This window comes from Haemorhous mexicanus, chromosome 25 (genome assembly GCF_027477595.1).
Source record: "Haemorhous mexicanus isolate bHaeMex1 chromosome 25, bHaeMex1.pri, whole genome shotgun sequence".
Taxonomy (NCBI): domain Eukaryota; kingdom Metazoa; phylum Chordata; class Aves; order Passeriformes; family Fringillidae; genus Haemorhous; species Haemorhous mexicanus.
In genome coordinates this window covers 6,730,942-6,753,138 of record NC_082365.1, presented here as the reverse complement: position 1 = coordinate 6,753,138, position 22,197 = coordinate 6,730,942, and the positions used below count along the sequence as shown (strand labels likewise).

General features: G+C 45.9%; 2 protein-coding genes across 9 annotated transcripts in view; one reads left to right on the top strand and one right to left on the bottom strand.

Moving 5' to 3' along the window:
- Positions 1–10,580: 10,580 nt before the first annotated feature.
- Positions 10,581–15,549, bottom strand: UBE2T (ubiquitin conjugating enzyme E2 T). Of its 5 annotated transcripts, none has more exons than XM_059867786.1 (7): positions 15,486–15,549; positions 14,395–14,540; positions 13,785–13,854; positions 12,962–13,067; positions 12,245–12,343; positions 11,790–11,870; positions 10,581–10,877 (listed from the first exon to the last, which is right to left on the bottom strand). In XM_059867786.1, exons 2-7 carry the CDS (start codon positions 14,498–14,500, stop codon positions 10,752–10,754), a joined length of 588 nt encoding a protein of 195 aa, XP_059723769.1. In that variant the 5' UTR covers positions 14,501–14,540; positions 15,486–15,549; the 3' UTR covers positions 10,581–10,751. The 5 variants fall into 5 exon arrangements, with proteins under 5 accessions (XP_059723769.1, XP_059723770.1, XP_059723773.1 ...); XM_059867787.1 differs by having other exon boundaries at positions 15,413–15,524; XM_059867790.1 differs by having other exon boundaries at positions 15,420–15,518.
- Positions 15,550–15,685: 136 nt separating this feature from the next.
- LOC132338333 (cryptochrome-1-like) overlaps positions 15,686–22,197 on the top strand; it is a 36,958-nt gene continuing 30,446 nt past the window's right edge. The window contains exons 1-5 of one of the 4 annotated variants that reach the window (XM_059867729.1): positions 15,686–16,001; positions 16,980–17,104; positions 18,148–18,220; positions 19,667–20,127; positions 21,025–21,141. In XM_059867729.1, coding sequence (XP_059723712.1) covers positions 19,715–20,127; positions 21,025–21,141 — 530 coding nt within the window. In that variant the 5' untranslated portion in view covers positions 15,686–16,001; positions 16,980–17,104; positions 18,148–18,220; positions 19,667–19,714. Of the gene's footprint in view, positions 16,002–16,979; positions 17,105–18,082; positions 18,221–19,666; positions 20,128–21,024; positions 21,142–22,197 lie in introns of those variants that run through there. The other 3 variants (XM_059867727.1, XM_059867728.1, XM_059867725.1) reach the window with 3 other exon arrangements.

The window sequence follows — 22,197 nt, the reverse complement described above, 5'->3', positions numbered from 1 at the left end:
TTTTTGACCTAAGACCTTGGAGAAGGCTTGAAGATTTAGAATAAAAAAGTGAAACAAACACAAAATAAGAATAAAGATTTGTAGTTTAAGCAGAAAAATATTTTATGCAAGGAGAAATATGCCTCATGTAAGCGAATATGTTAGCAAGATAGTGGAAAATTTTAGTCTAGTAATGGAACTTTTATAGAGTTAGTAAAAAGTAGAAGATAGAGCAATAAGTTTCTGTAGAGTTATATGATTGGATAAAGAGACACATTACAGCAAAATAGTCTAAAAAAATAGCAATTAATGATTGTTTTATGAAGATGCTGGTGAGTTTTGTGGAAGTAGCTGTTTGGATAAGAAATTTATAAGAGACATTGCAACTAGAATTAAAACAGCTTCTGGTGTGATGGTGTTGGATGTAACAACCTTATGGTCTCACCCTTCCATGAGACTGATTTTGCAATAAACCATCTTTTAATCACCTCATCAGTCAACCCTGTGTACTCTGTATCCGGAACAATTGTTGCCCACTATGTGAGGAAGAACACTTTTTGTCTCAGTTTGGGAGCATCCCAGAGGATGATTAAAAGGCTGCTGAAAGGAAGCAGATTCTGTGGAATATGTACACCTGAGATGAGGGTGAGTCGAGCTCTAATTGGCTGCTAAGAGGCAGCAGAATAACTGTGCTTGCTGGATTGAGCCTGGCCTGACCTCAGCTTGGATCACCTGCAAAGAGAGTACAGGTGAGCTCTGGGGAACAGGACAAGAGATGTCCAAAGAACAGAGAGACGTTTATACCTGTTTAAAAACCCCAATAAGATCTAATTCCTGCGCTGTACCTAAGCAAGAACTTAAAGATTTTTTAAGCTGGGTACAAAAAATTTTTCAAATGCAGATCTTGAGTCTGCTTTTACTTTGTCTCTTTGGGATGCTGTTGGAGTTAAACTCTATGATGCGATCTCCCATTGAGATTTTACAGCTGCTAAGTTGCTCTCAGTGTGTCATGTGCTTACTGAGCTATTTAGCAAGTAGTCTAGTCCAGCTGCACCTTTGGTAACTTCTTCAGCTCCACAGAGCCCACCGCCACCCACTGTGGCTCTGCCTGCTTGGCTGCACCCCTTCCTTGGGTGTTCTTCCCTCCTGCCTCTGCTCCTGCTGCCCTGGCAGCAGCTGTGCCTGCAGCTGCAGCACCAATTATGCCACCCTTAGCTGCTTCTAACACTACAAAGGAGGGAAAGATGAAAAGGAGCTTGGAACTTTTAAACAGATTATGGGGGTGCAGGAGCCAGAAAATGACCATACTTCTGAAGAAGAAATTGATCTGCTAGACTCCGGTCCCACGGACCCAGATTTAAAACTTGACTTGTTCCCTCCTGACCCCAGAGTCCCCGATGCTTTCCAAATCAAAGGGTTTTTCAAAAAACAATTTAAAATTGACTGATTGGGCTGAAATATGGCACAAAGAAATAAAAGAAAGAAACTTTGACTTAGCTCATGACTGGCTCCTAACTATGCCGGTGAGGTATGACAGGCAGAACATAAATCCAAGCCAATGACACATGACGAAATTAAAGACTTGCAAAACCTATGCTTAAACAATGGCTTAGGCTCACCATATTTTAAACAGCTATTGAAAGGCATTTATGGTAATTATGATTTAACACCTCATGATTGTCATTATGTCTCATCCATCATTCTAATAGACTTGCAATATGTTTTGTGAGATTTAAAGTGGAGAAGGTTTCTTAATAGGCTGATAAAAAACTATGCAGGAGGTGCAAATGCTGCTCTTACAATTGCCCATCTGGCTGGAAATCAGCTTCAAAACAGAGCAGAGGATCAAGCAGTTGAATTACCTAGGGTTGAGCTTGCTGACATTAAAGATGCTGCTTGCAAGGCTATCCTGCAAGTTCAGCTGGCAGGGAGCGCTGAAGGAGTCTACACACAATGAAGGCAAGGAATATCTGAGCCATTCACCACCTTCACAGGTCACTTAACACAGGCCGTTGAAAGGCAATGTGATGACGATTTAGTCCTTCCATATCTGCTTTGTAATCTTGCCTTTGCAAATGCTAATGAAGAATGTAAAAAGATTATTGTGCCTTGGCTGACATACAGCCAGACCTGCCTCAGACGATTGAAGCTGGTAGCAACATAGGTGGTCCACAGTATATAGCTACAATACAAGCAGACAATTTAGGAAAGAGACTTGAAGAAACCTTTGCAGCACAGGCAGAAGTGATAGACCAGTAACTTATAAAAACCCTCACTGCTCTTAACACCTCAACAGAATACTTTTAAGGCAGTAATGCAAGCAGAGACTGTTAAAAAAGTATGTTTCTGATGTAGAAAGCCTGGACATGTAATAAAAAGCTGCTCAAAGCCTGCAGAAAGCACAAAACCACTTACTCTTTGCCCTAAGTGCAGGAAAGGAAGAACTATGTAAGTCAATGCCACTCAAACTTTGATGTTTCTGGGAAGCCTTTGTTGGGAAACTCAAAAGTGAACGTGCAGCACCACTGTGTGATGACGCAAGTAGCAGCAGCCCAACAACCCAAAAACTTTGTAAGGTGACTCAAACTGTAGACTTTGGCCAGATATCATTTGTGAAATTGTCAGTAATTTTGCAAGCAACCCCAAGTTGTTGCCCCCAGAGGCACAATGCAAACTGGCAACTTCCAAATTAATACTTTTTATGACTGAGATTCATGTTGCAGTTCCCACAGGAGTTACTGGAACATCACAGAAAAGACAAGATTTTTTAATTATGGAGAAAGATAGAAACTGCTTTCTAGGACTTGTTGTTTATCCAACCATTGTTTCAGCTAACTGTAATGAAGAACCTACAGTCTTAACTCAAGAATATCAACCACCATCAGTAATTCCAGAAAAGATCCCAATAGTAACAGCTATTGCTTTACCAGCTAACCTGGCTGAGTGAGTTTGGTAACAAAATGCCAGTCACCACCTGAAAGCTCTGACACAGAGACTGATGTCTTCTGGATAAAGCGCATCGACCGTGATCAACAACAGATGACCTGCTACTGATGCATAATAACCAGACAATTACAATTACAGGCTTGCAAGACACCAGCACAGATTCACAATTATATCTCACATGTTTTGACTGAGAGATTGCAAGCTAATAACACTCTCTCACAGGGATTGGGGGAGCCAAAATACAATTACAGAGTGAACATATGATTACTGTTACAGGTCCTGAAAGGAAAACAGCAGCCATATGTCCCTTTGTTGTGCAAAAACCCATCATAGTGTGGGGAAGAGACCTGCTATCCCAGTGGGGAACAAAAAAAGAAATGGGTTTTTGATGGGGGCCATGACAGCACTCACCACTCTAAAGCTGTCGTGGAAAACCAATGATCCTGTTTGTGTGGACCCGTGGCCCCTAGAAGATAAGAAACTTAGTGCTCTTAAAAAATTGGTGGATGAACAACTGCAAAAGGGCCACATAAAACCAACAAACAGCCCCTGGAATTCACCAGTGTTTGTCATACACAAGAAAAACTCTGACTCTTGGAGATTGCTTCATGATCTTAAAAGAATTAATGAAATTATAGAAGACGTGGGACCTCTACAACCGGGACGTCCTTGTCTTTAAATGATCTCAAGAGATTGCCCTTTCCTTATTGATCTAAAAGATTGGTTTTTCAATATTCCACTTCATCCCGAAGACGCCCCTCCATTTGCCTTTTCCAGTTCCAAGCATCAATTGACAAGAACGTTTGCAAAGATATCACTGGGTAGTTCTCCCTCAAGGGATGAAGAACTCACCCACTATTTGCCAATGGTTTGTTAGCACGAGCCTTGTCTCCAGCTTGACAGAAGCATCCTCAAGCAATGATTTTACATTATATGGATGAGTTGCTTATTGCAGCACCAACACAAAATGATGTGGATGAAGCTCATGACTGCATAATCACAGAAAGTCAAAATGCTGGACTAGAAATTTTTACATCAAAGATAAAAGAATCCTCACCATCAAAGTATTTGGGATGGAAAATAACAGGACAGTCAATTATGCCACAAAAAATACAACTTCAGACCAGTGTTAATACTTTGCAAGATTTGCAGCAACTTTTAAGAGAAATCTATTGGATTAGACCTGTTTTAGGGATTACTAATGATGAACTTGTACCACTTCTTGATTTGTTAATAGGAAACTGTAACATTAAATCTTCTAGAATTTTGACACCTGAAGCTCAAATAGCCCTTGAAAAAGTTACTGAAGCTCTTCAACAAAGACAAGCACACTGTTGTGTAATACCACAACCCTTTTTTCTTGAAGTATTAGAAGAAAAAATTTGGTTGTATGGTCTCATATTTCAATGGGATACTTCTGAAAAAGATCCTTTTGTGATAATAGAGTGGATTTTTTTACCTTACAAGTCTCTAAAAATATTTTACAACATTAGAAATGATGGCTCAGATCATAATCAGAGCCAGAGCAAGATTGCTGACTACAGCAGGCCAAGATTTTTTTGTGATTTACCTTCTTTGAAAAAGAAATATTTTGATTGGGCTTTACAACATTCAGAAGACTTAGAAATTGCACTGCTAAATTATTCAGGTGTTTGTTTAATTTGATTAATTTGTTGCTACTGTGGTTAGAAGAATAGAAGGATCAATTTTAAAAAATGTGACTAATGATAACCTGTATCGTTAGCTCACATGGCTTTACTAAATTTTACAACAGAGAACTAACAAATATTTTGTTTCCCATATTGGGGCACATTCTTTGCTTCCAGGATTTTTAGCAGAAAGAAATGCAAGAGCAGATAAATTAACAATGGTTGTTGCAAATACCTTAGCCAATATTTTTGAACAAGCAAAATTGAGTAATGCCTTTTTTCATCAAAATGCAAAAGCACTTATGTGAATGTTTTGTATTTCTAAAGATCAAGCAAAGGCTATTATATAAATGCTTGCCCTGATCGTAAACTTGTGCAACCTCTCATGTCCACAGGAACTGTCAACCCATGAAGGTTGCAAGCTTGCAATTATGACAGACAGATATCACCAAATATCCATCTTTTAGGAAATTAAAAAACATTCATGTGTCAGTGGACACTTTTTCAAGAGCAGTTTTTTCTTCCTTACACACAGGAGAAACTGCCAATCATGTTTGTCAACATTTTTTGCAAGCATTTGCTTCCTTAGGTGTACCTCAAGAAATAAAACCAGACAGTGGTCCTGCATATACAGCTCAAAAATTGGCCACATTCCTAATGGGTGTTCGCCACACTTTTGGTATTCCCTACTCTCCCACGGCTCAAGTGAAAGAGCACATCACACTTTGAAACATATCTTGGATAAACAAAAAAGGGGAGTAACACAGGCAACACCACAGACGCGACTGAATAAACTTTTATGTCTTTAATTTTTTAAATCTCTCTTTTGCAGAACGTGGCCCACTAATTTTTCGGCATTTTTCTAATAGGCCACAGGCAAAGTTGAAAGAAAATCCTTTAGTTTTAATTAGAAACAGGACAAATTGAGGGTCCATTTCCTTTAATAACCTGGGGCAAAGGGTATGCTTGTGTTTTGACATATAGAGGACCTAGGTGGATTCCAGCAAAGAATAAAGCCGTATCGTACAAAAACACACTGACAACCCCACAAGCAGAGAAATAAGCAGACAGACGTGAGCGGAACAGAGACTACATTTAGCAATGCATGCATGAGCAACGAGGAACCATGGAATCCTGTCTCATCTACACTGACCAAAGACCAGAAGAAAAAGAGCGGGGGACCAAAGAAACAGCTATAGGAAGATAGTGGGCACATAGCTATTATCCCACAGGGTGATGTAAAAACACAGCTAGTGAGAAAACCACGAGGAAGGCCAAAAGCAAGCAAGAAAGTGACTGTTTTAACTGGGGGAATGTGGAGCTAAATCAAATGCTATGCTTATTTCTTTTTATTTTGTTTGCTTTTAGTAGCACAACTTTTACCATTAAGCAACCCAAAACAAATGTTTGGGTGACTTTAGTTAATGCATCAGGCTTAGACACCATATGCTTAGCCACTTCAACTCCAGAAAATCCATTTTTACCTTGCTTAGTAAGGCTGCCTGTGGACATACGGCCTATAAAAGAGAAAACTATTCATGTTTTAAGAGGTAAAAGTGCTGGCAGCATGTGGGATTGGGATCACAACCCTGTAGATGCCTGGAATTATTGGGCAGGAGAACTTTCTTGAACATCCTTAGAGCCTCAGGAGATTGATCTCTTTGGCTCAGTAAAGATGTATTTTTGTATTCAGTTCAGCTATACAGGGAAAGAGTCATGGCTGATTAAAGATATTTCTCCCTGTCACCAAGTGTATAAGAACCAGATTTCTTGGTGAAATTATGCCTGTCCAGTACAAAGGTCTATTGACACACCTTTACAGTTGCCCCAAGGGATGTTTCTTATCTGTGGAGATAGAGCCTGGCCTGCCATTCCATCACACATCATAAGTGGCCCATGTAGCCTGGGGAGACTTACTTTGCTAACACCAAGTATGAAAATGATCACTGACAATAAATGCAGAGGAAAGAAATTTGTTCATCAATATGAATCAGATTGTAAAGATGATTTTAAACCCTTGGAGTTTAGGAAAAAGGTTTTCAGCATCTGTACTTTTACCTCAACTTGTCTCTGCAGTAGTGTTAAAGCAAATAGATCTAATAGGCTGTTGGCTAAGTAAACAAACCTGTAGGAATGTGCCCCCTTTTGATGGAGTGACCATATTATTCTTCGTCTGCTTAAAAAGGCAAAAAGCTCAGAAGTTTCTCTCCTCAATTTGTAAAAAGACACCTCATAGGACCTTTGGGGCTTCACCTCAAACCTGGGGCTGCCCAATTGGACAGAGGCCAAAAGGTCCTGCCTCGGTAATTCACTAGAAAAAGAAGAGAACAGAGGAAATAATCACTATTGTGGAGTGTTTTAGCGGGAGCAAGAACCTCTTGCCCCTGGCTCGGTTTTTCTCTGAAAGAGCTTTGTTATTTTGCCTTTTATTAAAACTTTTTCTGTTTTCAACACTACCTCAGAAGCCACCCTGCTAATTTTATGCCATTCAAGGTAGCTGAGCTATCTCGGGTGTGATAGGTTCTCTGAGAGCTCATAAGACCTGGCTCAAGGAGAAACCTATCACAAACCAATGCTACTTCTCTTGCATTAAATGATTTGTTAGCAATTGTCAAAGGTGTAAGACATGCAACTCTGCAAAACAGGGCAATTGATTTTCTCTTACTGGCACACAGTCATGGATACAAAGATTTTGATGGAATGTGTTGTATGAATCTGTCTGATCATTCAGAATCCATCCATAAAAGCATGCAGCAATTGAAGAAGGTATATCCAAAATTAGGGTTGATGATAAAACTTGGTTAGATGATCTGTTCAAGAGATGGAGTTTCGCACCTTGGCTAAAACAACTTCTAAAAATAGGCATATATATATTAATTGACATAGGAGTTATGCTAATAATGGTGCCTTGCTTGCTTCAATGTATGCAGCAGATGTTTGATAAAGCTATTAAGAGAGTGTTTGTGGTTTGACAGAAAGGGGGAGATGTGGGAAATGCAAGCACAGAGAGCTCCCAAAGCCTCCAACATACAGGCTCGGGGACAGGTGGATACAGTGTTTGACCTAAGACCTTGGAAAAGGTTTGAAGGTTTAGAATAAAAAAGTAAAACAGAGACACAGAGTAAGAATAAAGATTTGTAGTTTAAGGAGAAAAATGTTTTATGCAAGGAGAAATATGCCTTGTAAACGAATAAATATGTTACACAAGATAGCAGAAAATTTTCAAGTCTAGTAATAGAACTTGTTAAAGAGTTAGTAAAAAGTGGAAGATAGAGCAATAAGTTTCTGTAGTTATATGATTGGACAAAAAGAGACACATTGCGGCAAAATCATATAAAACATAGCAATTAATGATTGTTTTATGAAGATGCTAGTGAGCTCTGTGGAAATAGCTGATTCGATAAGAAATTTATAGAAGACATTGTAACTAGAGTTAAAACAGCTTTTGGTGTGATGGTATGAACAGAAAATGGTTCAAAACCAAACTGGAACAACAAAAGTGCATGTCAAAAGAACTGTAAACCTTAACAGAACTTCTTCCCACCATACTTAATAACTCCTCCTTATTTGCATGAGCCAGTTACTACACCTTATTCATAACATCACTGAGCTTCATTGCTTCCAAGGCATTGGGAATCTCACTGCGTGAGGTTCCTAATGCCTTGGAATGCCCTCTCTGTTCCAGAGATGGGCCTGACTCACTTTTCTGGGAGCAGGGACAGGACATGGGTTAAATTCCCAGGAGAGAACCTGCAGAGCAAGAGGCCAAGCACCTGACTTGCTCCTACTGCAATCTGCTGCCAGCCCTCTTCTTTGGGTCTGTGGAAGCACCAAGAATTGTCCTCCTTAGCCCAATCCTCTTGCGCTCTTCACCCTGCACATCACATCACTGACATCCTGCACTTCCACATCCATCCTCCCAGATCTCTGGGAATCCTTTGGGCTCTTCCTCACCTGCTGTGAGCTGGTTCTTGTCACTGGCTACCTCTTGGAGTCACAACAGAACCAAGACACCATCCAGGTTATCCTAAATGGTCCAACTGGAACCTAACAGACTGCTCTGGAGAGCCAGTTTTCAGACTTGAGTTTAATGACTTAGCCCTTGAGATTATGTCGCAGTGAGGGAAGTTGGGATGCTCAATGTGAGAGTTCAGGAAGCTTCATTTATTGATTAAAGCATCAGACATTTATGCACAACAAGTAATAAGCTCATGCATATTCTGTAAGCTAAGCAGTCTATTGGTTATACTATAAATATCAGTTCCCCTCTTACTCCCTCATTCCTTATGACTTACATCTCCCTTTTCTCATGTCTCTCTCTCAGCTACATCATCTTGTTATCATACTACAGCTATACTCAAGGCCATGGCGGCTTTGCAGGTGAAGGTACTCAGATTAGCTGGGTCCAGTACTTTTCCAATTCTCAGCTATCCAGAGCATATTTACGTGGCCTTTTTCATGTAACCATCATCCCTCCACAAGATTACATGGAAAACTAAGCCTTTCCTGGAAAAGGATTCCCACCAGCTGTTTCTGACCTGTCTGCTGCTCAGCTCCTGCTCTCAGTCGGTCGTGAAAATAGCAACCGAACTACTTGGCCCTATTCCCATGTCTCTGAAAGTTGGAAACTGGAAGCTGAAGCGGTGGTTCCAGTTTTCCTTTTGTCATGGTTTGACACTGGCCAAACACCAGGCACGAAAGTCATTTGCTTAGCCTCTCCTGCTACTGTTGGGCAGAGGAGAGGGAAAAAAATGAAGGGCTCATGAATTGAGATAAGGACTGGGAGAAAAAAAACCACTAAGGGCAAAACAGGTTTAAATTTAAAGGTATAAAGTATATTTATTATTAACAGAGTCAGAAGAGGAGAATGAGAAGTAAAAGAAGCCTTTAAACCACATTTTTCCTCCCCCAGCCCCTCCCTCTTTCCCACTGACAGTGTGGGGTGACAGGGTGTGGGGGTTTTGGTCAGTTTGTCACTAGAGATCTTCTGTTCGCTCAGGGAGCAGAGTTTTTTCTCTGCTATGCTGTGTGGTCCCTCCCACAGGCAAACAGTCTTCCCAAAACTGCTTTGGTGTGGGTCGCTTACCCATGGGCATGTAGTCTTTTAATGATAGGCTGCTCTAGTTTGGAAGCAAGGGCCCTCTCTCTCTATTCAGGTCTCCCACTGGACTACAGCTTTCTCTGGCATCCACTTGCTCCAACATGAGCCCTTTCCTCACGGACTGTAAGTGAATTTCTGCATCCCCTGTGGACTTCACGCATTACAGGGGGAGAGTTTGTTTCACCATGGTCATCACCATGGCTTGCAGAGGAACCTTGGCCCCGACACTTGCAGCACCTCCTCCCCCACTGACCTTGGTGCTGCCATGTTGTTTTCTCTCACACGTTCTCACTTCCTCCTCTTCTCTGACTAGAAAAAAACCTGCTACTTGCAGGTACTCTTGCCAAGAAATCCCTCTAATTCTTGCAAGATCCTGCAGCGCAGAGAAGCTGATCTCACCTAGGTTCCATGTCAGGGAATTGCTTACCCTGTTTCCCTTGGTGGCCAGTTGTCCCGGCTGTCATTGCATGGGCAGTGGCTGCCACGGCACTGGCACCATTTAACACCTCTCCTCATGCAGGCATCGGGAAGGGGAAGACACTGTCCTGCACTTCTGTCTGCAGTGGTTGGCTAGGGGTGCCCAGGCAGGCAAGGCTCACCACAGGCCACACCAGCAAGGCAGTGCCTCCCCAGCACTAGAGAAAAACTGTCTATGTGTGCTGTTTTGACTTTCTTCTTAAATGTCATCACAGAGGCATTACCAACCTCTCTAACTGGGCCCTGCATGTCCATCTTCAGAGCCATCAGAGGGTGGCTGTGTCAGAAATGGTGGAAGCTTCTAGCAGCTTCTCACAGAAGCTACTCCTGTGGCCCTCTCCCACTACCAAAAACCATGCTGCACCACATCAACTCGCCTTTTCTTTTGAATATTCCAAAACCTCCACTCAACAAAATGGAAAAGTAGATATAAATAAAAGCTTTATATTTATTAATATAATGGAACTTTTAACAAAAAAAAAAAACCACCCCAAGGAAACAGAAACCCAAAGCTGGTGCAGCCCTTAAAAGGCAGACTCTTTCCTTGTTTATGTGTGAGGGGAAGGGGACAGTAACAGCCCAAAGAGAACAAAAACACCTCAGGAATCTGGGCGGGATTTCTTTTCCTTCCTACTGATGTCAACCCCTTTTCTTTTCTGCATGGTCAATTCACTGCTGGTGCTTGTTTCACTTTGGATGATTTTCTTTTCCAAAGGCTTGGAAGCCTGTGATAACCCGAGAAATAAGAGTTGTGAATAATTTCATTTTACAGCCATTGGAATGCCCTGTGCTCCACCAAGGTCAGAGCTGACTGTACTCTGGCTCTTACGCAGTGAGCCTTTGTTATTCTGCTCCCACTGCTGGGATTTTCAGGAAGGGGGATGACAGGAGTGCAAGACAATGGCTGAGCAGGCAGTAGAACACACACAGATGAGCCAGGTCGCTCCAGAGTTCTATGTGTTGTTGCAGGGATGGCTTCACTCTGTGCCCTCCTGACAACCACAGTTAACTTGGAAATGCATTCAGAGCTGGAGCAGTGAGCATGGCTCCTGCAGGGAAGATATCCCCATCCCAGAAAGGGTGTTACCCAAATCAGGTGCAAGGGAGGGAAGGCACCTAGGGAAGGGAGAAGGCCCAAGGGTAACTGATTTTTGGGCAGAGGCTTTGATCTGCTTAAGTGTGATTTTATTTTTATGAGACTCATTGGTGAGGTGACAGAGAGGAAAGAAGGCAGGAAGAGAGGAAGGATGATGGGAGGAAGGCTGAACTCCATCAGGGAATAGGGAGACCAGTCAGTGAATGGATGAGCAGGTGGAGAACAGGCACAGGTGGGCATCAGGCACAGGAGGACAGGGAACAGAGCTGAGGGAGAATAGGGCTACAGCATCCCTGGGAAGGGTTTACCCATCTGTCTCTCCTCCTCCCTGAGCAGCCTGGCAGTTATTAGTGAATGAGCACATTTAATTGGAAGGAGAGAATGTAATGAGCTAAAAAAAATAGAATGAAATGAAATACAGATCCAAAACACAGAGCAGTAGGTGAGGAAGGAAAGAAGAAAGCAACTGTGAAAGAGAAACAGACGAAAGGACTATAGACCAAGATGGAGCTATACCAAGTGAGCAGAGCATGGTCCTTACCCTCAGCTGCCCTGCATATTTCTCAGTCCACTCCCTGGCATTGAGCAAGAACAGCTGCTTGTTGTACTTGTACTCCGAAGACTAAATGGGAAGAGCAAGACAAAGACAGATATTTGATTGAATACATAGCACTGAGAAGTTGGGACCAAGTCTGGCTTTAGGACTCCTAAACCAGACTAAAACTACAACAAGCATGAAGTGTAAAATTCATTTAGCTTGCTTGAAGAACTTGTGCTGCCATTTGCACTGAAGATAATGGCTTGAAGACAAGACCTTGACCATCTCTTCTGGCCTCAGCTGCCTCAGGGAAGCCTAGGGATGCCTCAATTGATCCAGGTCAGGCCACACTCCAATTGCGTCAATCCAGAGTGAGTAAAGCAGAAGTTGAGCCTAAGTCCAGCCCCCCACTCCCTCCCCACCTGTGTCCATGGCCAGGAGAGAGGGAGCTCACATACGATATTGGCCATGAGAGGATCATCAGGGTTGGGCTCTGCCATCAGCAGCTGGATGGAGGTCAGCAGGGTGGAGATGTTCAGGGAAGGCCTCCAGGCACCCTGTAAGGAAACAGGACGAAAGCAGCAGCTCAGAGAAAGAAACCAGCACATGGTAGCCCAGAGACACCTCAGAACCTACAGCACTTCAACACAACCTGCCCACAGTTGCCTTGGGACTTGCAGCACCTAATGCCCCAGGGAACACACCAGACCCACTCTCAATACAAGGCTCCAAGGAAGACCAACTGACAACCAGGGCAGTGGTCATGGCTCCAAGGCTGCCAGAACTCAAGAAGCCTTTAGGTAAAGCTCCCAGGCACACAGTGGGACTTTGGGCTTGTCCTGTGCAAATCCAGCTTGTGGCCCTGATGATCCTTCCAATTCAGGAGATTCCATAATTCTATGGGCTGTACCCTGCACATCTCTGCTGTGTTGGGGCAACTCATTTTCAGACATAATGCCTTTTGACTCCAATCTTTAAAGCCTTGGAAACTTATATGGAACAAAAAACATCATGTTCTGGCTCTAAACAAAGAAGATGCCACTCAAAACTTCATTCCCTGCTCCCTGTAAATAAGTCAGGAGCTAAGAGACATTCAATCAGGCTTTTACAAGAAGCAGGTAAGGAGTTCATTTTCCTGCCCAGGCTCACTTACCCACACCCAAGCACTGTCTTACCTTTGGTGGTAACTTAAGAACATCCAGGCAAATCCTTCCAGCAGAGTCAATGTTGGGATGGTAGATGGGGGTCAGGAAGCGAATCTTTGGTGGCTCAAACGGGTACCTGAAGGGATAAGCATTAAGAAACAAAAGTTACTGTTATGTCTATGGGACCAGTTGTTTTGTCACCCAAGCAATGCCATAATTTCCTCCTCCCAGCCTACATGACACCCTTCCCCACAAATCTTCAGAGGCAGTGGTCTGCCTTTGCTGCTTCTAGCTGTGTCTGACTAACACTTCCCTGGACAGCCTTCCACAAGGGGAAGAACATAAGAAACTCTGTACTGATGAACAAGCTCTTTCCAGAAAGCTTTGAGACAGTATGATGAGGCAAAGTCTCATCATTGCACTTTCACGTTTTTTAATCACACATCTTTGATGTTCAATGCAAAATAAGTATCAACTCCTAGAAAAAATGCATTCCTTAAAAAGATGGTCTCAATTCCTTGTTGAGAGGATAAAGACTCACATGTCAGTATTTACAGCAAATACCTTACATCAGTTTGCTCATACTTAAAGCAGGACTACACCAACTACTTAATCAGAGAATCAGCCTAGTTTACATTAGAAGGGACCTTAAAGCACATTTTGCTCCACCCCCTGCCATGGGCAGGGACACCTTCCACTATCCCAGGTTGCTCCAAGCCCCAGCCAACCTGGCCTTGGACACTTCCAGGGATGGGGCAGCCACAGCTTCTCTGGGCAACCTGTGCCAGGGCCTCCCCACCCTCACAGGGGAGAGCTCCTTAATTAATCTAGCTAGAGTCTATTGCCCACTTACCTCTCAGGAACTATGATTTCCAGGTTGAATATTCCTTTCTCATATGGTGTGTCCACACCTCCTAAAATTTCTTTAGGAGCAAGATGAAAATACAAGAATTACATTCAAAATCAGAATTACAGAATGGTTTGGGTTGGAAGTGATCTTCAAGATCATCTCATTGTCCAGCAGTCCCCACATACCTCCCACAGTTACAGAGCTGTTCAAGTGACAGAATCACAGAATGTTAAGGGTTGTGAGGGACCTTAAAAACCACCCAGTTCCAGGAACCCCTTCGATTAGCCCAGGTTGCTCCAAGCCTCATCTAACCTGGACACTCCCAGGGATGGGACAGCCACAGCTTCTCTGGGCAACCTGTGCCAGGGTCTCACTTCCCTCACAGGGGAGAATCCAGGAATAGAAAAATGGCATCAAATGTCTTCCTATGCAAGACCAATTCCACCACCTGGCAATCAAAACTAAGAGCAGACCAGCCAAGGCACAGGCCAAGCTATGTTTAAAGGAAACTACAATCCCACATTTCCACATAGCCTGCAAAGCCCAAAGCATGCACCAGCCTAGCAGCAAACTGCAGCCCAGCCCCACCTTTGGGAACCCCCAGGGTACGTACGGGCCCGTAGGTCATCCAGCTGCCCATTCTGCCAGCAAGTAATGCCTGGAGGTGGCTCCGTAGCCAGGAGTGAGAGCTCCCTTGCCAGCCGTGAAGCTCTCTGCATGGTGCTGGAGCTCCGAGACCGAATTCTATTCCTGACAAACCTGGATTTTTAAAAACAGCACTTTAAATTGTGATTTTTTTTGGCTAAGGACCTGGGTTTTCAGCTGTTAGCCTGATGCAATAGAGTCACAGAGAGGCTGAGCCAGTTCCTGGAGCTGCTCTTGCACCCAGCTGGCAGGGGGGCATGAGACCCTTTATAATCCATCCCAGCCCCTCAGTCCCCAGCTGAGTCTAATAAACCCTGGGGTTTAACAAATCCTAATAAACTGTGAGGCCATAACCAGGCTCAAAACCCCTTATAGGACTGTGACATCTGCCCTGGGACCTCTTGTGTCCTTTCATGGTTAAGGTACCCACTGCCCTGCTGGGGGCATCCATCAGTGCCCCTTCCTACCCAAAGGCTCCATCTCCCCTTCCTGTGCAGGGAGAGACCTGAAAGCTGATTCAGGGATGGGCCACCCCCTACCACAGCAATGCTCCTGACACTCCCAAAGGAGTGGTCTGCCCCTCAGTCCCCATGGACAAGGACATAGGCACTCCCTGAGAGGAACCTGGCTCGATAATCCACCACAGCCCTAACCACTCACCCTGAGGATGAGGGACACCCCCCGAGGCCTAACTGCCCCCTCCAGGGATTAGCCTTTCCCGTAGGCACCATTAACACCCCACAGACTCCCTCATCCGAACACCCCTCAATTTCACTGCACCTCTAGCCTGACTATCCCACTGAAGAAGCGTTTCACCCTCTTTCATCAGCCTAATTAAATACCTCTCAGCCTAATTACCCCCGCACACGGACAAGAGGTGCGCCCCCCTTCCCACTCCCCAAGGACGGGAACGGCCACCCACAGCCTCACCCCTCCAAGATCCCCCACACAATCCCTTCGGAACTACTTCCACCCTCTCTGCTTACTAATTACCGCCTCACTCTAACTAATTAACGTTCCCGCCGCAATGAGCAAGCCCCGGGCTCCCGCGGCACAGACCGTGAGGCGGCGCGCGGCGGGGGCCGGACTTCCGCTATCGCCTGGCAACGGGCGGACGCCTGGCGGGCAGCCCCGCCCCTCGGGCCGCCGCTCGGGCGATGATTGAGCTGTCCTGGAGCTCAGCCCCGCCCCCTCAATTGAATTGGGGCGCTGCCATTGAGTGAGCGCTGCGGGCGGGAACCCAAGCCCCTCCCTTCCTTAAAGTGCGCGCGCGGAGTGTAGCCTGAGGTTGTGGTGTGGAGGCGGGAGCGGGGCCGGAGGAGCTCTGGGAGTCACCGGGACCCTCCGGGATCCTGCAGGACCTTCCCGGACCCTCCTGGATTCCCGGCTCTAGAATGCTCCAGCCCTGGGACCCTCCTACCCTGAACCGCGTTAAACCTCCGCGGACAGCGGGCAGGGCCCCATTGGGAGCGGTCCTTACATAACCCACCTGTCCTAGCCGGCGTTGTGTAACCGGCCCCGTGGAGCGAGGAACCGCTGCCGCACCCGCCGCCACCATAGGCCGTGGGGAAGGAGGTAAAGGCGGGCTCAGGGAACCCCCCCACCCCGGGAAGGCGGTGAGCTCCAGGCTGACCCGTTCGCCCCCAGCTGCTGCGGGGCTGGCGTAGGGCCTGCCCTCCCCCTGTCCGTCTGAGGGACCCGGGCAGCGGGTCCTGGGGCCTCAGCCCGTCCTCCCTCTGCCCCATCCCCATGGGTGGAGACTCTCGGGTGTGGTTCTCGACCCGTTGCAGGAGAAGTCCCAGTCAAGCCCCTACACTAAGATGTGTTTGGGACTTATTTCCTCTGCTGACTCCATATGCTATTTTCTTGCATCAAAGCTATATCCAGCACCGTATTTATCACCTAAAGTATTCAAACAGGGGAAAGAACCTAGAGATTGGAATCAACAGTAGCCTCAGATCTGGCTCAGTGTGGAGAGTGGGATTATAGACCCAGATTTATGCAGAAAATTAATTCTTAGATCCCAATTAAGAATTGTTCTCAAGGCTGTCAAATCAGATTAACATTAAACAATTTAATGGTGATCATTATTCCACCTCCCAAGCCCAGAATGTGGTTTGAGAGAGCAGGTGTAAGGCTGCTCTCTCCAGGTGTCTGACACCTGTGTTTATCTGTTTCACTATTGCTTCTGAAGCAGCCAAGATATAGTCAAGGAGCATTTGACAATGGAGAGTGTTCAACAGAGGAAATGAAACTGTTAAAAAATTCTCTTCCCATTTCCTTAGGCCTTGGTCTGTCCCTGCCCCATCTGGCTCTGTCAGCTCCAAGGGCCAGTGAGACCAGAGAGGAGCTGCCTGCAATCCTCCTCCTTTGCTCTTGGGAATTTCATAAAAGCTTGCGTGGCTTAGACCATCTTTGATGCAGAATCCACATCAGTACAGATATTTATGGTATTTAGTGGTGTTTAAAGCTGGAAAACTCATTTCTGGGTATGAACAGGAGCAGCACAGTGGGTTTTGGATAGTGCCACTGACAGCCTTTGCATCCCTCTAGCACATTCCTGCCTGTGGAGAGAAATGCTCAGTAGCAGGAGAGCTGGGATCAGTGAATGTGTGACCTCCTCTTTATGGGGTGACATGCTGTAAAGACCTCAGAGCATCAGCTGTGCAAGCCTCAAGGTAAGGCCTAGATTTCTATGCCTTCTGTTTTGGTGTACCTGTTCCAAAGTGCAGGGATGAATCCTATGTGAGATGTATTTTCTGCCTGCCTGGTTGATTTTTGGGGAACAGATGTGATCTGGATTTGGCAGGGAGTCTGCCCAGCCTTGCTGGGTGAACACTCGAGCCACTCGTTCATGGAGAGGTGGAAGAGTAACAGTGGATAAATCCCAACATGATGTCAATGATAGACAGCACCTGCTCTGCCTTTTCCAACATTCCAGAGCATCTTTCCTTTCCTTGTGACACAACAGGAGTGTCCAAGAGCTCAGTTTCTTTCTCACACCACTCATGGCCTGCACAAGTGATCCCCCTCCCCATTCTTTCCCACCCAGTAGGGGATCCCAGCTCCTCACCCAGCTTTGACACCTCTTTGGCTCTGGGCTCCCACCCTTCCCAGTGAGCTTCAGCCCATTTTAATGGAGCCCCTGCTCCTCCCAGCCTGTTTTATTGAAATCCTTGTCCCCCCAGCTCTGATTCCCCCAGTCCCCTTTAGTGGAATCCACAGAGCTGCTGTTAACCCAGACCCTATGGCCTACCCAGGCCCTGGCCTGGGGCCCGCCTGCCCTGTGCCCAGTCCCTGTTGTTGTGTGGTCCTGCTCCCCACTGCTCCTGCAAGGGTGCCATCTCTGGAAGGGATGGGATGGGTCCCGCCTAGGGATATATCTTGGGGCCATCCCATGGGCTGTGTGGGGCACTGGGCTCAGAGCAGTCCCAGGTGTGTGAGATGAAGGGGCATGGGGGTGAGTGTGATCCCACAGACATCAGGGAGCTGCAGGGCCCTGGATTTGGGGTGACCCTGCAGACCATGTGGGGCCACAGGGCTTGGGACAAAGGCTGTAAGGCTGTGGGGGCCTTAGAGCCCCTGACTAGAGCAGTCCCTCAGTGAGCCTAGCTGGTGCATAGGATGCAGGGGACTCTTCCAGCATGCTTTGCATGGTTTAGTATCCAGAAATGCCATCTGGGCGCTCCCCTGAGCAGCAAGAGTCACCTTGTTTTTCCAGTTCTCCCAGGAAGTGGGTGCAGGATAGAGCATGCCACACAGCCCAGCCCTGCACTGGGCTGCACCCCGTGTTCGTGAGTATGGGGCCTTACTGGGGGTTGTAACAAAGTGGGCCTGTCTGGGTGCTGCTGGTGCATGTGTTTGGGAACAGAGCAAATCAGATTTATGGAAAAGCTGCTGGATGTGGGTTGAGCAGGGACAAGGGCTGAGTTGTCTGGTGCAGCCATTGTGAGGGGGCGAATGGAGCTGTTTGGCTGGAAGAGCTGAGCTGGATTAGGGATTGTTGTTTGGTTCTTTGCTAATCTCTAATCTCTTCTCCTCTGCGGGTAAGGCTGGAAATTAGCATCAGGTGGGGGCCCACCTGGGAGGTGGGTGTTGAATTTTACACGGGAAAGCGAGTTTAGGAGGTGCTGCTGGGCTTGGTGCCGGCACAAGGTGGCAGCTGTGCTTCTCCTTTGCTTTTTGGCGTCTGCTGGTCCGTTGTCCTGAACAGGGCAACCAGAGCTTGGGAGCTGCTTCCTAAACTGTACCTTGAGATGCTTCAGCCTAAGGCGCAAGGTCAGCACTCCTGCTAACCCTCTGAACTCAGCTGAAGTGACTCAAAGGGGAATAAATGTATGAATCAAGAGTAGTTTTGTGTCATTATCACACCCAGCTCTCCTCTGGAGGCAGGCTGGGAGAGCTGGGGATGTTCAGCCTAGAAAAGAAAAGGGGAGACCTCAGAGCTCCTTCCAGTGCCTAAAGGGGCTTCAGGAGAACTAGAGAGGGACTTTGGACAAGGGTCTGGAGGAACAAGACAATGGGGAATGGCTTCCCACTGCCAGAGGGCAGGGTGGGATGGGATTTTGGAAGAAATTCTTCCCTGTGAGGGTGGTGAGGCTATGGCCCAGATTGCCCAGAGAAGCTGTGGCTGCTCCATCCCTGGAAGTGTCCAAGGCTAGGTTGGATGGGGCTTGGAGTAACCTGGGACAGAAGAAGGTGCCCCTGCCCATAGCAGGAGGTGGAACTGGATGGCCTTTAACGTCCCTTCCAATCCAAAGCAGTCTGGGATTCTGTGAAATCCATTAGTTCAGATGTCTCCTACCAAAATCGCCGGACAGACAGATTGTACCAGGTCTCTGATGAGCTGATTGCTCCAGTGGACCTCCTTGAAATCAGCTGATACTTCCAGAGGGTTTGCTGACAGCCACATCTGTGGGGTTAAAAAGTGTTTGTGCACTAAATGGAGCTCTGGCAGCTCCATCTGTTTTGATTCCTTCCTTCTGGTGAGTGTTATTGGGATGTAATTTCATCGAGGGATTTATTTAAGATTTTGATTGACTCATTTGGGGCAGAGGCCATTCTCTGTGGAGCTGGGTGGTGATCCTTCTGCTGAATGGTGGGGCCAGAGGAGAGGTTCGGTCTTGTTCCTGTGTTTATCTCTCATGAAAACTTATCAGAGCAAGAAGTTTGTGGTAAAAACTGCAGAGGATTTTTTTGGCGCTCTATTTCTAATTGTTAATTGACTTTGCTCTTTATAGGGGTTTGGTATCCTGAAAGCCAAGGGTTCCCTTCCCCTTGTAGCCAGGATGCTGCATCGCACCATTCACCTTTTCCGGAAGGAGCTCCGGCTCCATGACAACCCAGTGCTGCTGGCTGCCCTGGAGTCCTCAGAGGCCCTGTACCCCGTGTACATCCTGGACAGAGCATTCCTGACCTCCTCCATGCACATTGGGGCCCTGCGCTGGAATTTTCTGCTCCAGTCCCTTGAGGATCTCCACAAAAACTTGGGCCAGCTGGGCTCCTGCTTGCTGGTTATTCAAGGGGAGTATGAGCTCGTTCTTAGGGATCACGTCCAGAGGTGGAATATCACGCAAGTGACGCTGGATGCAGAGATGGAGCCGTTTTACAAGGAGATGGAGGCCAACATCCAGCGCCTGGGGGCAGAGCTGGGCTTTGAGGTGCTCTCCCTGGTGAGCCACAGCCTGTACAATACCCAGCGGTACGTGACTGCCCCAAACCCACAAGTGTCTGCAGTGAAGTCATTTTAGAAGAGAAAAGGCCAAGTGTCTTGGTTTTTCCTTTGGAGGAAATTGAACTGTGTGAGGTGAACGTGTTGCTGTGGCTGGGAGAACTTTGTTGCTCTCTTGGAAGAAACAGAAGAGATTGTGTGCAGGTTTTAGAATTTCAGCCCAAACAGCTGCTTAACTTTTTCCTTTTGGGCAGTTTAATTCACCTAAAAATGTCCTCTTTTAAACAGAGTGGAAGAAATTCTCTAACACCTTTAGTAGGACTTGTAAAAGATCTGTTAAATATGGTAAAAAGTTTTTGGTGTCAGATTTTTTCAAAATCTTTCAAGTCAACTTTCACTAGTGTCTGAATACACTTGGATCCAAGCTGTTATTCAGTGTTGAATGACTGAAGATATTGAAATTAGTAAGAAGGAAAGCAGTAATAACTAAACCAGCCCTGACACTCCAATTTTGCAAAACCCCTAAATTATGTAAATGAATGGATGTGTGTAACTTGCTGTCTTGAATTCAAGCTGTTTGCAGAGGTGATTGCTCAGAAAGGACAGGTATTTACTGCCCTGAACCTGGTTTTGTGGTACCAGAGGTGTCCCACACCCTGCTCTGTGTGTCCTGGCTGTGTATCGCTGTGCAGGTGAAGCCATGGCTGGAATCCTGATCCCAGTTTTGTTGTCTTAGGTCCTGAAAAACTGCTCTTGGGATAGATGTACATTTACCCAGGGGAGTTTCACTTGTAAAATCTGTAATTTCTACATTCAGTTGCACTAATGGAGTTGTTACAGCCTATGATGTCACCTTCCTGTCCACTGGCAGTTCCAGCTTCTTCCTTGGTTTCTGTTATGTGAGATCTTGTTTTTTGGTTTTTTAAGGATTTTGGACCTAAATGGTGGGAGTCCCCCATTAACTTACAAGAGGTTCCTTCACATTCTGTCTCTGCTTGGTGACCCTGAGGTGCCTGTCCGAAACCTCACAGCTGAAGACTTCCAGTAAGTACCAGCCTGTGAGTGGGAATTGCTGGTCCTCTTTCTCTCCCCAAAAGAAGAGCTAGGCCCAAATGATAATGAGGCATTTTAGATGTTTTCTTGTTTTATTTCTGGGCGTGGAGGGTTATTGATTCTATATACAGGGGATTTGACTGTTGTTGGGAGAGCAGATGGCAGAGTGGTCTGATACTCATCTCTTTTTATATTTGTGCAGATTTCTCACCAGTGGGACATCTCACAAAATAATGGTTGGATTCAATGACTTAAAGGTTTTTTCCAACCTTAATGGTTCTGCGATTCCATAAAAGTCTTAAGCTTTTGCAAGGCACTTTGTCTTGGTTTAAAGAGACAGGTGTCTGCTAAAGAAGGCAGAAGCTTCCCTTGGAATGGAAAATGTAAACCCCCTCTCTCCAAATTATTGTAATTTTGAAATTAAGGGGCTCTCAGGCAAAGAGATGGGAATAGGAATAACAGTTCTTTACTAGGAATATTAAAAATACAAATGCAATAGTAAAAAAAAAACCAAAAAAACCCACCCCACCCTGATAGAATCAGAATATGCCCTGGCACCCTGTGGGTCAGGGTGGTGGCAGCAGTCCCATTAAATGGTGGCTGCAGTCCTTCTGCAGTGACAGGTGTGGTTCTGTTGGAGCAGGGATCCTGTAGAAGGGTGGAGTTTTCCTCTGAGGGTCCAGTGGTGGTGTAGATGGGCCTGGTCTTCCTCTGGGAATCCAGTGGAAAAGGCTGCTGTGGTGTTCCCAAAGTCAGATATTATCCAAGTAGGAATGCTTGGCTCCTCCCCCTGGGCAGAGCATCTCCCCATGGGATGAAGTCATTTTATCAGCCATGCAGGGACACTCACTGGCCCATTAACAGAAGAGATCTCCCCAGAGGGAGAGTGTGAAGATATAAAGAAAACTGCCCCACCTGGTTTTAACAGGTGGCCCAATGAACAGAAGATAACTGCCCCACCTCTATCAGATGGCAATAGAATACACAGCCCTAGCCACATCTTGTAACCTAAGACACACCTTGAGAAAAGCTTTTAAGAGATGTCAA

Excerpts from the sequence above, each read along its gene's own strand:
- UBE2T (XM_059867786.1), bottom strand. The coding sequence starts at position 14,500 with ATGCAGAGAGCTTCACGGCTGGCAAGGGAGCTCTCACTCCTGGCTACG. Across the intron at positions 11,871-12,244 it reads ATCCTCTCATGGCCAATATC|TCTTCGGAGTACAAGTACAA; the intron begins GTATGTGAGCTC and ends CTTCCCATTTAG. Across the intron at positions 10,878-11,789 it reads AATATGCAGGGCAGCTGAGG|GCTTCCAAGCCTTTGGAAAA; the intron begins GTAAGGACCATG and ends GGGTTATCACAG.